This window comes from Dermacentor variabilis, chromosome 3 (genome assembly GCF_050947875.1).
Source record: "Dermacentor variabilis isolate Ectoservices chromosome 3, ASM5094787v1, whole genome shotgun sequence".
In the NCBI taxonomy this organism is placed as follows: domain Eukaryota; kingdom Metazoa; phylum Arthropoda; class Arachnida; order Ixodida; family Ixodidae; genus Dermacentor; species Dermacentor variabilis.
This window is the reverse complement of record NC_134570.1, coordinates 40,336,524-40,351,759: the sequence shown is the minus strand read 5'-3', so window position 1 is coordinate 40,351,759 and position 15,236 is coordinate 40,336,524. Positions and strand designations below refer to the sequence as shown.

The window sequence follows — 15,236 nt, the reverse complement described above, 5'->3', positions numbered from 1 at the left end:
TCTCACTGATTCACGCAGAGGTGTTCAGCTCGCTCATGGTTCCCGATCCCGCGGTGAAGAAGACGCTGGGAGGGGGAGGCGTCGCCGCCATTTCGCCGTCCAGGACAGACATTCACGTCACGGTGATGTTTAACGGAATATTCGCCCCGACAGGTAAGCACGCTGGCGTGGTAACAAGACGAGGACGTAAAAGTTCAGCAAAATATTGCGAACGTGCTCAGAAATTTCGAGATAACCAAGCTCTGAGCTACGGTTTATCAATTATTTCTGAAGGCCAGAACCAGGTGGGGGAAGGAGGATCACTTTGGTCAAGCTTAGTCGCCTAGCTGGCAAGACGAGCGAGTCGGCCATGGTAGCCAGCTCCGAAATAACGCTCCCCAAAATTCACGTTGTGAGTGCGAGTCTCTTTCTCCAGGACGCACATAGCCTTATAGTCTTCGTCGTTCAAAGGTCGCTGGAACTGCAAGATTTTGGTCGAGTTAAGTTGCAAAGATATAGCCCATGCAGTCAGTGTCTAATGTACGCAAGTGGGCATCTGGAAATAATCAGTTAGTAAGTACCATTAAGGGCTAGTCGTCGCTTTTAGGAAATCTGATTTCATTCTGGTTCAAAGCAGGGAGCTTTTCCTGGCTTCGCCAGCCTAACAAACGGAGCTAACAGAAAGGGAACACGAATTCCGCCAAATAACAACTGAAATTTGTTGAACAATAAGAGACTATGCAGAATATAAGAAAATCTAGAACACAAGAAAATGAAGTCCGCCTGTCGTATCTAAAGGACATTCCTATCCGAGGCTTTATGTCGTCCCTGTCTCGCGATTTGCTGGGGAAACGAGATGATGTGAACCGACTACAGCCCTGAAATACACTGTGTTCATGTAGCTTTTCTCGCAGCTTCCCAGCGTTGCCTTTTACAAAACCTTTCTCCGACTTCGCAGTCACTGAACACGGCCAGTGTGAAACTGACGTTGCCTCCGGAGCAGCAGCCGTTGCTGGTGGCCGGCAAACTGAGCATGCGCCTGACGTCACCCGACGGCAGGCGCCACATCGAAGGCCCCGTGATCGTCAGGCCGACCTGCAACAGTTGAGTGTCGCCGATTCAGTGTCGTTTTCTTCGAGAACTTGGAACGCGTACTTCGCGCAGCAGCTCGTGCTAACTTTCGGCCACCTGGGAAGCGACCCGCAGTTGGATTAGCAATATTTACAGGTTTTATTGCGATTGGGATTTGCGCTCGCGCGTGGCAGCCGCGACGATCACAGGAGCGGAGCGAGCCAGTGTACCATAACGTCATGATCCATCCGACTCCTGTGTGTAGCTTTGCAATTTTTTTTTTCACGATAACATGCTAGCGTCAACCGTAGGGCATCTCAGAAGACTTGTCGCGGCGAGGTGCACTACTGAAGCTAACAGCCCAGTAGAATGCGTTCGTAATTGAAATCGCCTCGTACGCGCGCGCGAACGGTCGCCTATCCCGCTGCGCTTCGCCGCTACAAGGTCCCTGACGCGCCGTGCGGTGGACACTCACGTGATATCGTTAAAACATTGCATGGGTGTACATGGGCCCGTATTCGGAAAATAGCTCTTGCGACAGAATGGTTCGCAAAGGAAAATTCTAGCTAAACCTAATGCTGTAGATATAATTGGCGAAGCATTACAACCGGTGAAATAAAAAGAAAAGCCCTCACAAACAGGAAGCTTGGTGTACACGCCCTCCGAACGAAAAAAAATACCACTTAGAAGCAAGTATTATCGGAAATTATTTGGGGTACCTGCCACTCTGGTACTTGCCATTACCTTGTGTAAAGTTTAAATGGTTTCGACCATCACTTAAATGGCAAAAAAAAAAAAATAGAAGGTAAGGATTGTGTCACTAAGGACTAAAGAGAAAGCATTAGCTGGTGCCATCTACAATTTCCGTAGTCAGGTGCATGTTAAACGCAGAATTGCTTTTCATGGACAACCAATGGGACAATTTGAACGATATTTCTTGCATATAAAGCAGAAAGTTAAATTCTAGTAACTCTAGGAAGGAGACTGTCGACTACAGGACCTAAAGATTTGTTGTTTTTTTTTAGATGAATGCGCGGGAATGTGAAAGTATAAAAAAATTAAAGCCTGAAGTTTACACATTTGTAATTCTACACCAGATATCGCAGTACTGTAAACTGTACCTGTTAAGCATCCAAATCAAACAAGTCTGATGTTCCAAATCACAGCTTTTATGAAATTGCTGCATTGTTTACGAAGATGAAGCTTTAGGTCGGGCTGTCATATTTAAGTATGCGGGAACAGAGAAATTTTCTTTCTCGATAATGACGGCACCGAATAATCTCACGAGGTTTGTTCTATTTAAAAGAACATTTTAGACTGTTGTGACTGTAGCAAAGCGAATATTTGATTTACGTCGTCAATGTGTTACAAGTCTGCAAATCAGTAATAAAAAAACAATATCGTTATTCCGTAAGGTGCACTTAGTAGCGCATCCATAACGAACAATATCCACGTATCATGAACCACTCTGAAATATATGCACTTAATGTGTGAACAGAATTTTCGCAAAACCCTCGTGAACGTCGTAAAAAATTCACATAGGCTATATATTCAAAATCAAATGCAGCCTACAGAAATGCGATATCCATTTTTGGCCCAGTCTTTTAAGTTTGTAACTTCTGAGCTGTCAGTTTTTTTTATCAAACTTGCCAAGTTCCGGGAAATCAAGAGTGTACGTTCTACAGTCCCTAGATATTAACTTTTCCTCTCAAATGCAACAAATTTCACCCAAATCGGTCAAGCGATTGTCGTAAAAGCTTTTTTTTTGTGTGTGTGTGTTTTACGTGTACTTGAATAGGGAAATTGTAGCTGGCCAAGAGTTAAAGCTTCCTCCTAATAATGTTTTCACATTTTCACGCCCTATGGGCGAGGCACTAGATTTCGGTTGCAAAAGTTCGCAGAGCAAGAAGTCAATATGCTTCTAACGGCGTTGTACACGAAGTAGGGAGCGGGTGACTTTGGGTTCGCGTGTTCACGGGAAGCAGCGCTGTCTGATGGAAGTGCGGCCCATCTGAAAGTGCAATAAAAGACGTTAGCGCTATCATCAGCTGCAGGGTACGCAGTGACAGCGCAACCAATGCGCCCAAAGACCATCAAATATTCCTCGCTCTTTTTTCTCTAGTCTTTCAAGCTGTGCTGACGGCGGAGACGTCCAACTCCGGTTTCGCAGTGCTCAACGTTAACCAGGATGGATCAGTATCCTACCAGGTGAGTTCTTTTTTTTTATTCCATACGTTTTTTTCTCATAGATGGGCCGTGTCCGTAAATTTAGATGAGCTGGATGAACACTAAACACGAACGATAAATCAATTCAGGCTCAGAAGTTATTCTGTTTCCGCTTCCCTCCTTTGTCATTGATAACGCTGTATGATTTATTTAGCTGGTTGTTAGCGTATTCGACGGGTTGACAACCTTAAGAAATTTACAAAGGCACATAGGACATGTCCATGCTCAAACTTGAACGCGAAATGTGTACAAGGACGAGAGGGAACTAAGTCACACGAGCGCTCGTGAGGTGCGGTATCTTTATTTTTTTCGTTCTCCGACATACTTGTCTGAATCGTACCAACTAGCTCAGTTTACCTTTCCTCTGGGGTTGATTCGGCTGGCGTAGAACAGGGGCCCTCTGCGACCTCTTCGAACGTTCTTCGTCCTGCAAGTGGACCTAAATCATGATGATCACGATCATGATGATGAACGCAGGCGTACGCTTCCGGTATGAACAGCGCGCCCATGGTGGTCGTCCTGGAGACGGACAGCCCGGCCGACAGTGAGGTTCGCACCATGGCTGCCTCGTACAACCCACCGTTCGCGTACCACTGGGTGAGTGACTCACCTGAACGCACTCGGGTCGTGCAGCCCATGTACATTAGAAATAAGAGGTTTGATGCCTGTGCAGAATACATACGCACATCATGGACTGTCCTTACTTGAGCTACGACACGCACAAGGCCCACTGACTGTCACTGCCTGTGCCTCCCGCGCTAAGAAAACCCCCTGATACTTCTTGAGAGCTACGTGTCTCGATAAGGAACCATACTTATTGTATATCGCCTGTTTCGGTGTGCATTGCTTATATTGCGTGTTTCTGACGCGCATTGTGCTTGCCTGTTCATTTATCAACACTTCCATCTTGAATTAAAATTAAATAATGGGATTGTACGTGCCGAAACCATGGTCAGATTATGAGGCACGCCGTAGTGGCGGACTCCGAAATTTTCGTCCACCTGGGGTTTCCTAACGTGGGCGTAAATCTAAGTATACGGGCGTTTTCGCATTTCGCCCCCATCGAAATGCGACCGCCATGGCCAAGATTCGATCTCACAACCTACTGCTCAGCAGCCCAGCGGCATAGCCACGGCGGTGTCGGACCGAAGTAGCGTTAGGGCAAGGAAACCAGCAAACCCATCGACGAATGCGTCCAGTAGTAGGAATGAAGAAAAAGTGGTTTATTTGACCTTAGTTAGATGGCTGCTGTTACGGAAGCCCACCCTATGCAGGAGTAAGTTAAGCGTCCCAGTTCACATCAGGACACGTCGGCCCCACTGCACGAAAAATCTCCGCTCTTTAATACCGTCGTCGTTCCTAGGCGACTCGACTATGGAATGTGATGACTGTATCGCAGCCAATCACAATCGTCGAATCGGCAGCGATAGCAGGTCCATGCTATCGCAACGCTCCGCAGCACCCGCACCTCCAAGGCCTCTGCCCACCCGAAGCATGGACTAGGGGACAGGAGAGCAACCACGAAATCCACGATTGGCGCCGGGCTTCGGTGGCATTTGACGTTGGCCCTTTTCGTCATAAGTTCATGCTCTCAGGCAGGTAGTGTAGGTGGGTGCCTTTTGTGGACCCGTCAGCAGTCGGTGTCAACGGCGCGCCGCGTTCACTGCTTGGTAGGCGCTCGTGGATGGTTGGCGGTTGCCTCGTTACAAATGCCTAATTAACGCCTCTGGCCGTGTTGAGACGTGACAGCGGGTATCCCTCTGTGCTATAACATGCTAGGCGTGCTGCCAGGTCTACATTTCCAGCATCCAATAGGGAACTCTCTATCTTTCTCTCTCAGCGCTTGTTACGCATTTTGGTGGCAACGCCTCCGGACAAACACTTCTCCTCCATTGTCGCACAAAGTGTAGTCGTTATTGCCAATCTTGCAGTCTCGCTGATTCCGTACATCCTCGCTGAACACTGTTAACAAGGAGAGGCACAGAAAATTTCTCATGCACAGCCGTCGAGGTAATGACCTGACACGAGAGCAGACCGCTCCAGCCTGGGAAGGTTCAGATACGGTAGCCCCTAATCTCGTCTACTTTAATGGACAGCAGCCTGTGACGTTGGCAATGTGTGACATCCGATGCCGCAACCAAGAATTCACGACATGCTGTCGTGTTTGAGGGTCAACAGTCCCAGGCGTTGTTATTATGGTTGATATCTTGCTTACCGCGTTTTTATTTTTCCTTTTTATAAATTGTTGCCTTTATTTTTTTTCGCATCGGAATAACGATTGTTAAATAGGAGGCATTATATCTCGCCCTCGCCCTTCGTTATTGGTATGAGCTCCGTATCTGATTATTGTTGTGTCACGAATGTTTCGAATCGCTTTAAGGTAAAAATAAAACCTTCACAGGATATCGAACGCGAAACGAAGCCAGCACCACTGATCCGTGTCTGCTTAATTGTCGCCGGGTGACTTCTTTTCCATATACGAAATTTGACTTTCTATCTGCTGCAAAAATTCCTTACAAAAAAAAATAAATAAAGAAACATTAACAAAAGAAAGAAAGAACTGTTTTAGTAAAATTCTACGAATTTATATTATTTTCTGCCATCTCTACCATACGCATATATAATACATAATTTTGTTATTACGACAATGTTTTGGCTTCTAGACGCTAGAATTATTATTTCAGTGGATATTACAGCGCATGTACAGTACATACAAGGGCAAGGAACGTTACAAGCTCTCGCTTTGTACATTACTGCTCGCACTAACTAAAGTAATTGAATGTTGCCACGAGATGGGCGTACTGGAGCGAATAAAAAAAAAGGTATTCCTGAATCCGTGCCCTTTCGTGGCATCATGTTCTTGAAAGAGAGCGGACGTCATTCTTTACGCGTACATCAGACGAGATTCTTGCCTCCCTCTCTCCGTAAGAATCTTATGCTCAACTTGTGAGGTCGCTCCATTTCTTTCTTTTTTCTTTCTTTCTTTCTTTCCTTCTTTCTTTCTTTCTTTCTTTCTTTTCCAAGAACGCGGTTGCTCTCACTTTCGTGGGATGTTGCTCATTGTTAGGGCGCGTTCGTCAGCCACACAGAAGAGAAAACGAAATAGAAAAACAAAGAACAAAAAATACCTAGAAGCAATTACCCAGAACCCTTGGGGGCTGGCTTGTTATGGATCTCATCCTTGATCCACCGTGAACCAGGCATTCCTGCAACGGCCTACTCGCGAGGGAGGCCTGATTCAACGAGGCACGTCTTACGCCACATCCGCGTTGTTGTTGTTGTTGTTGTTGTTGTTGTTGTTGTTGTTGTTGTTGTTGTTGTTGTTGTTGTTGTTGTTGTTGTTGTTGTTGTTGTTGTTGTTGTTGTTGTTGTGGTTGTTGTGGTTGTTGTTGTTGTTGTCGTCGTCGTTGTTGTTGTTCTTCGCTGTGCTGGTGCTGTCGTCGTCGCTGCTTACGCCAAAAGGCACGTACGCAGGAGGAGGAATTGGCCAAGGTACGCGTTCGAATTACAAAGGAACGCTTCTTCCTATCTTAAAGGTGTAGCTGTAGTAGTGAGGCCGAAAAGAAGCCATGGCGAATAAACAAATAAATGAAAACACGAGAACACGTTGCGAAGGTTCTTACAAACGCGGTTCTTGTTGAACTCTCCCCATCTTGCAGTTCGAAAAGAAAGTTAAAATGTACTGGCTGCCGGGAGAGGGTCTGCTTTTCTCTTTCTTTTTATTCTTCTCTTTACTGGGGAGGGGGGAGTAAAGGAAAGGGCAGGTGGTGGCTTCAACTTAGCGCTCAACAGCGTTTTACAGAACTAGACAAAGTAATAAAATTTCAAATAAATTAAACGGTCATTTAAATATACATCATAGTTCTACGCTATGCATCAGTTGGGACACATAAAGCAAACACAATATATATATATATATATATATATATATATATATATATATATATATATATATATATATATATATATATATATATATTATTTGAAGATGGTTATTTGTTCCTCTACGAATTATTGTTGATCATTATGTGCTCAATATGAAAATTCCGGTTCAACGTGTCGACAGAACAATTCGTTCTCTCTTAAAAGCAGCAAATTTCACCGAAATTTGTTCAGTGGGTCAACTTATAGCTTTATCTTCCGTCCCAAGAAACCATTTCTATTGACCAGGTGTACTTGAATCGGGGAATTAGCTTCTTAAATCTTCTTCCGCCTTTTATGTTTTCCTGCAATCAAATTCTTTGTATTTGGAACCGTTTTCTCGTTTGCAACGTTCAAAGCTTTAATAAAATATAAAATAAATCACAACTTCGCCGGAGCTACGGTAATTCAATAACCATATCGAAATCGGCTGACCAACGTGTTCTTTATTTATTTTTTTTTTATTTTTTTCCGGCCTTTTTTAATGACTCTTGCCTAGACTCGCATTACAAACGGAATTAAAGCTCTTGCAAGTATACATGTGGTGCACAGCTATCAGTTTCTACCCGTGTTTCCGAACCGCATTGAAACCTGTGCGGGAACGTATACCATGCGCCCGTATCAAGGTCGACACACGCACGCCATTTGAGAACAATACCGATGGGGTCGGCGCGTTTATACTGCGTGTACACTAACCACCAATGCCGGGGAGTGTCCCACCACAATGCCGTCGCATTGAAAACATGGTTAGCCTTCATGCGAATATCAACGAGAGACAGTGACGTGACCCCAACGTGCGTTACCAGAACTATGGACAGTGGTGTAAGGATGCGGCTGGTGAAGAGAGGGAAGAAAAAAAAAATGCGACGTATTAGAGTGCGGAGCACAAGTAGCGCTCGCGCGCACGTGACACTCTATGGCAGAGCCAAAAGCGCTGACGAAGTTCGAGCGACGCTTTGGTGATATTACCGGCCCATGAATAGTGGACGCTGCAAGAACAATCTTGCCTGAACAGAAGGTAAGAGAAACATCGCAGATGGCTTGTCGACACCGACGGGTCTCCCGCGGGCTGTAGCAAACGACGAGCTCGTGAAAAAAAAAAAAATGGAGGAAGAACTGAAAGCACCGCACAAATGATGCCGCTGTTGTCGCTACTTTGGCACAGACTGGCGGCGTGGTCTGTTTGCCTCACGTGTTACGACGAGGGAAAAAGAGGTGCGCGTCGTTGCACATCGCCGGCTCTACGAAGCGTTATCGAGCTCTTAGTTGGCGTGCATTGCTCTTGATTATCATTAAATTGTGGTGCATTAAACTTTTCACCGACAAGTTTCGAGCTCTACGACGAGATATTAATTTTATTGTAGGTATGTATATATATTTTCCTTTACTTCTTTTCTAGAACACGTCTGAGAAGGGGCAAATAATAAAGGTGCAAAGGTGCCTGACGGGGCCCCTGCGTCTTATTACGTGGAATTCCAAAAGTAGTTTCCCTGTGTCCATAGTTAAAGAGAACGCTGGTATCCTAGTACATGGTAGTATCCTAGTATCCTAGTACAATGCCTATGACTCCTTTTTCACACGAGTTATCGCAGAGTTTTCACGACTTTCGTCACGCTCAGTACACGTACTCATTAAAAACTATGTAAATGGGGAGTTCTTTGGCATAGGGCTCGGTCGGACATTTACATGATGTCCTACTGCGCTTCTAGCGATAGTCTCCCACTGTCACCCTTCCAGAAACCTTTCTCGGGTCTTCCGCACGACTGGTGAAACAGCCCCGGTGTTGATTTCTTTGGATCAAGTCGTGCTTCTTGTGATATTGGTTACGCGAAATTGAGGCTCAAGCTTATATAGGGTTAAATCAAGGATGTGAGAGAGTGGCGACGCACGTGACTTCTAAAAAAGTAGGCTTGCACTATTGACGGAGCATCTATTTATTTTTATTTTGTCCTACCTTTTCTCTTTCTCTAACACCAGAAACACGCGTGCTTCTCTTTTACAAAATCCTTGTCCCTATACTATTTATAGCTCCTAATGTTACCTGGAGAACCAATCGCCTTATTTCGTCGTCCCAGTTGCGGTTACCTCTCTTTCTTTCTTCTAACTGCATAGGATGCACGTGCTACTCGCGCACGAAACGACCGCCACGAGTTTGAGCACGGCGAGACCCGTGGCGTACAGCGGCCGTTGCCGCTCCCTACCGTCACTGTGTCCCTCGCGTTCTTTCTCGAAAGACGAACGGCACATTCACCCACGGCACTAGCCAGGTGCTGGAGATGCTGCTGACGGATGACTTGACCTTCAAGGTGCTTTCCGAAGGACAGAGTGAACTGCGAGGACGAGTGAAGCAGCGTCTCTACTCTGATGCCTTTCTCAGTGGTGAGAGTCTTTGCAACCACCTCACGGTATGCGTAAACGCACGCCCTGCTGTTCGGTACCGCGTACTATCGTGAACATTTTCTTTCGGGCGTTGTCTCTGTAATGTAGCTCGCTCAGAGATGTTCTTTATTACCACAGAGTTCACAGGAGGATACTTAAGCTTTGCCTTTAAGAATGGAATGCGATAGCATTCAAAGATCTCTGACTGCCTCTCACGCTCCCCGGCAACTGCAGTAACCGTAAGGTCCACCGAGAAACGCTATCGGCGAACGCTGTGCACGAAGGCGAGCTTTCTGGTAGAAACGCGGCCTCTGATGTGGGCCGCGGGTGCGCGGAGGCGAGCGCCATCTGGAGGTGTAGTAAGGAACCGGGCGCACCGCTCTATGAATGGCAGAAACTCTGGAAAAGGGATTTGTGTTCGAGTTTCCGCGTAACAGAATTATGTGTTCTCCTACATTCAAGTTAACGTCCAATGCTACCATGTCTGTAGGTCGTGTGTAACTCGTACTTTACGATTTTTCTGACGCATTATACTTTGAGAAATTCAATTATTTCAGTATTTTTTCTGTGCTACACGGAGGGCCTGCGAGCTTGGTTATGTATGCATGGTTCGGAATGATTTTTCGGGAAAAGACAGTCGACGCTGGACGTGGAGAGCGTAACTTGGACGTCGGACTTTCTGCGACACTAGGGCAGAAAACACCGCTGTAAACTTAGAGAAGGGAAACTGTGCCTTCCATATTGCAGCGGTTATAAATGTAGCGGTGGCGTTGCGAGATAAATTATGCGACCGATAGATGGTGCTGACAAAATCAAAACTAATATCATCATCATTAGGCAGTGAGCAGCACGACCGCTTGTGGGTTGCCGCTTGTGGGGCTCGCCGCGCTTCTCGCTTGCTGGTTTTAGGCGTTTTTTTACCGCTTTCGGAGCAGTATTCAGGTGTACAGTACTCTAACATGACTACAGATATCTTTATTATGTCGCCAGATGACAGAGAAGCCTCAATTGGCAAGGAGAGTGCTTCAAACAAGTACACTCACATTGTTCATTGTCACTTGTGAATGTAGCAGCACATGCCCACAATTTTCGCGTAGGTCAAGTGGAGTTAATGCTGTCAGTCAATTAGCTTACAACATACGGAAACACAGATAGTCATCTATTTCATGCAATTGAAAGGTGAAATCGAGCGACGTTTTCTCATCGTGTGCGGCGTGCCGCTAAAGCAGGGATAACAAAAGCTTCAAGGAACGATATTTAGACCCTCGCAATGAATCCACCCACCTTGGCTCTCAGTGGTGAAGGGCTAAATACAGTAAACATAAATAACCAAGTTAGTGGACGGTTTGATAGGCGTCACCGTAGCACAATTGGTAGCGCAACGCACGCGTAATGCGAAGTTTTTTAAAACTCCCTGTCGGAGTTTCACGGGAGAACAATATTTTGAAGCGGAGTAAAATCGCGTCATGTCGCCCTAATACTCCCGCAGCTAGCCAGCAGAGTGAAACGAGGGAATGGCGCTGTTTTTCTCCCATACATCGGAGTAAATATTTGAGGAGGGGAGGTTTTAGGGCACATCACCTGTTAAAAACTCCCAGGTGGGTTTATTTTTGTTCACAGTGTGGGTTGGGCTCCCACTGGCGACACGTTATCTATTCGTCCACATTCATTTACTTTTCTTTATTATTTTGTACATTTTAATTTCAACTACAGCTAATTCCTCCGATGCTTTCCTCGGCTTCGTTGCCTGTTGGGATATATATATTTGAATGCATTCATCACGGGTGACTATACGCTGACAGAACTAAATGACGCCTCAAAAAACCCTGGTAAACAGGCAATCTATCAGCCCCCAAAGCCACCTCGGTTTAACCATAGAGACTTCCGCCCCGGTCATGTCTATCTACCTGCGTTGAAAGCGACTGTAAGCCAGTTCTCTGCAGATCACCGAAATCATTAGTCATAGGGGACGTTGCCGACGCTATAGAAACAGCTAGAAACCTGACCAAGAAAAAGAAAAGAACTTGAATAGATCGTGTATTGGAACACACAAAGCGGCGACCATACCACATGTACGCGAGTTCGCAGAATAGGCTGTACTCAGGATATGCAAAAATGTCCGCCGAGTACCTCCGCCATGCTTCCCAACTCCAACGCTCTAATTTCTCGCCTCGGCAGCTCTAGAGAGGCAGCGACCGCGCGAAACCGAGGAGAGGGGGGGCAGAACCCCCAGGAATGGGGCGGCGGCCCTCTCGGACCCGCGGAAGTAGCTAGGAACCAAGACCTCGAGGAGCACAACGCACGAGGCTGACGTAGTGGCCGCGTCGCGGTAAAGGCTTGTCCTCCCTGCGTGGAGGGAGCCTAACCGATTCTGCAGGCATTTTCAATAAAGTTGTTCTCTCTCCCTTCTATTCTCACGATTTCTCCGTCAATAACTCACTCGAGCCCTACCCTTTCTACTCTAATGACTCATGAGCAAAAGCTCTGCCCGTAAAAGCCCGAAATAGCAGATGTAGGGCGCATGGAAAACAAAACATATTTCATTTATGTTTTGCTTCCACTGTTTTTCCACTGTTTGCTTCCGCTGTTTTGTTTCCACTGTTTATCTCTTGCTTATGTTATGCGAGGTACTTCCACCACTTATATTCGAAGAAAGTAGAAACAAAAAAGCCAAGGCGAGCCCGGAATCGACGTGTCGCCACGACCACAAGGTGGCGTAATCTCCAGCGATTACTCTCCATTAATCTCGGTCTAGTCACTCAATCTTTCCTCATCTCTCCTCGACACGCCGGTGAACGGGACTTCCCGGTTTCCTTATTTGCCGTTGCCACCGGTTTCTATGTTATTGCGCTTTCACTTTTCTGTCCTGTTGTAGATCATTTTTATTCTTCGAATCAATCATTCGGTTAGAAAGGGATGTAGACAGCCAAGGTGGGCCGGTAATGGCTCTTGCGTACATCCCTCGCACGCGCGGCGAGATGTATCCTGCCGTCTATTAGAAAATTTTCAGAAAAATCTATGTAGGAGGAATGTCGACGTTACTGTGATTAGCACTGAAGAAATCTGGCAAGTCGCCGCACTGGCACCACCGACACACCTTTATATACGAAGCGTGTTTGGAGCCGCGTTCGTCTCTCGCTTTTCCCGTCGAAGACGATGCCCCATCAAGCGGCGCCGAGGAATTCAAGCGTGGCGCCTGTGTGAATACATATGTAGAGTATATTATCTGAGTATGCATGTCGTGGGCTCAATTCTGCCCAGCACTGGAGAAATTTTAAAGGATTACTCTGGTCTCTTAAGGCATAAAGTCAATGCGCAAACTCTGCTGCCCAATTCGCTATCAAAGAAGTTCATTGAACAGTTATACATAGCCAGTGGTACATGCCAGTAGTACATGACGTCAGAGGTTCCCTGGAGAGCGCAACATCCACAGTAAGACATACCCAGAGAGTCAAGTTGGTCCGACGGTTGGTATCGAACTCGGTTCCCTCATCAGCGCCATTGAAGAACACGCTATCCGCATTCGTCGAAGCTCGTGCCTTGAAACAAATGAAATATACGGTTACGTCCACTGGTGTCTAAACACGTAAAAGGCTTAATTTCAGCTGATAAGTGCGAAATAAACAACGACACAAAGGTACACGTTGTGCGTTCGGCGCGTCTGTACTTGGTGACAACCTAAGTATTCGGTACTAGCTCCACCCGCAAATTCACGGGGCACGTTGTCCTTCACCTCTCAAAGAGAGCCGTACGAGCTATGGCGTTCACTCACGGCTTAAATGTTCTTGCTCTGATAATATAACGTCTAGGCTAATTGGAAAAACTTGTTGTTACTATTTTAAAATATTAGCGTAGGATGAGCATCAATGTAAGGATCCCCCACAACATTATTCAAGACGTTCAGATTTCACCCAAAAACCAGTCGAACAAAAAATTAACCGACGATTACGATTCTTCCTGATGCAGAATTCGAGCGCAACCCTATACCTGCTTTCCTTTCGCAATGTATTGGCTGGCTCGGACAATCTGTCTCCTGCGGCACGGTGCAAACGGAGCGAAGTGTGGCGCCACTGTCTCGCTAATCGGGAGATCGCGAGAGGCAGCGTTTGGGTGACGCATAGGCGCGATTCACAGCAGCCTCCGCTAACAGACCTCCGCTCATGCAGCGCTTTGTTTCCTTACAGACGACGCGCCCTACTTCGGCGCCGTCTCCTAGCCATCGTCTCCTCAAAGCCTGTCTTGCGCGGCACTACGCTTTTCTTCCCACGCTTTCGCCGTACCTTCCTCCTCCTCCGTTTTTCTCCTCATGGTTCCACTGCATCCTCCTTATCTGCTTTCTTCTTGCGCTCTCTTCGCTATCGCCGACTTTCATCTGCCGCTGCGCTCCGCGTTCGGTTTTGTCATTCGCTGCACTTGTTCGCTCGGTTGCGAGGTACGATGCCGACGTTCGTCGCAGGGACGGGCGCCTAACAGCTGTGCTCTAAAATGTATCTGTACATTGTAATTGTTATGGAAAAAGTAGACATAAATCTCATGAAAAATTTCGATTTTTTTCAGTGCTCGTTCGCTCCCGGTGGCTCGCAGCCAGAAACAGTAGCTCATACAAATTTAGAGCCAGAAGAAGGCCAGGATGCTTTCCCATACATCTAAACGGAACCTTGGGGATCGGCGCTAGGTCTCGTTTCCCCAGTTGGAGAAATCTAAGAATTTCAGTTCCAGTTTGTGATTCCACAGTCGCAGAGAGGCGCCTAATTTAGTGGTGTATCATGACAACACCCCGCGAATCTGTCGTGAGAAAGCGTTGAAGCAGTACCAAAGAATTCACGGGTTCGCGTAAGGCAGCATCGATAGAGGAAGCGTCAGGCCTTCGAAATGAGTAAGAAACTCTGTGACCGCGGTGGTTGAGCAAACGGGGATCACCACGTGTCATTCGCACCTCTTTGTTTTATTGTTCCCGCGGCGCTAGACGAGCTACGCTTCTGCTACCACCTATAGTTTGGTTCGGAAATGAAACAGTCTTATTTTAAAGAGTTTAGCTTTTTTTGAGAAACAACAGCGATTGTTTCGTGTCTAACTGTTTTCGTGGGCTGACCTCGAAGATAGTGCTGTGTAATACAGTTAGCGCGGCGTCTGCGACCGGAGGCGGTCACACGCGGTTCTGAAGCTTGAGTAAGGGACTTCTGAAGCAGCGGTTGGCTGCGGCGTACGGTTTAAGCGGATACGCGATAAGGGTAACGTTAAGGTGAGCGCCCGTCATAACGCATGGTGCAACATAACTACGACACGGAGCATACTAAACGCATTATTCGACAACAACCGACCTAGTTTTTCGTTCAATACTTTCTTTGCCTATCACTCCATGGTTTCTCCTGTCTCCGTCTATGGCCGGTCGGTCGGTGGATGGTCGAGCACTCGCCAAATGGATTCCTATTGACTCCTTATAAAAAAAAAAAAGAAAAAGAAAGGAGTTCATCCAGCCGTCAGATTCTAACCCCGGCCCGCCAGCGCAATAGCCGAATGCTGTAAGCAATAGGATACAATCACTTCTTTTTTTTTTTGTTTCCCGTAGTATTTATTACATCGCTTTAACATTGTATGAAAGCTCAACAACCAAGTGGCGCTACAGGCCTTGTTTTATCAGTTCTCAAAATGCAATATTA

At 46.5% G+C, this 15,236-nt stretch overlaps 1 protein-coding gene across 1 annotated transcript in view; it reads left to right on the top strand.

Annotated features, from left to right (window-relative positions):
* The window catches only part of LOC142574483 (dorsal-ventral patterning protein Sog-like), a 37,482-nt gene extending 23,256 nt beyond the window's left edge, over positions 1–14,226 (top strand). The window contains exons 3-9 of the mRNA XM_075683547.1: positions 19–153; positions 279–391; positions 938–1,082; positions 3,173–3,258; positions 3,754–3,873; positions 9,432–9,602; positions 14,134–14,226. Of these exons, the coding sequence (XP_075539662.1) occupies positions 19–153; positions 279–391; positions 938–1,082; positions 3,173–3,258; positions 3,754–3,873; positions 9,432–9,602; positions 14,134–14,226 (863 nt within the window). The remainder of the gene's footprint in view (positions 1–18; positions 154–278; positions 392–937; positions 1,083–3,172; positions 3,259–3,753; positions 3,874–9,431; positions 9,603–14,133) is intronic.
* Positions 14,227–15,236: the final 1,010 nt, after the last annotated feature.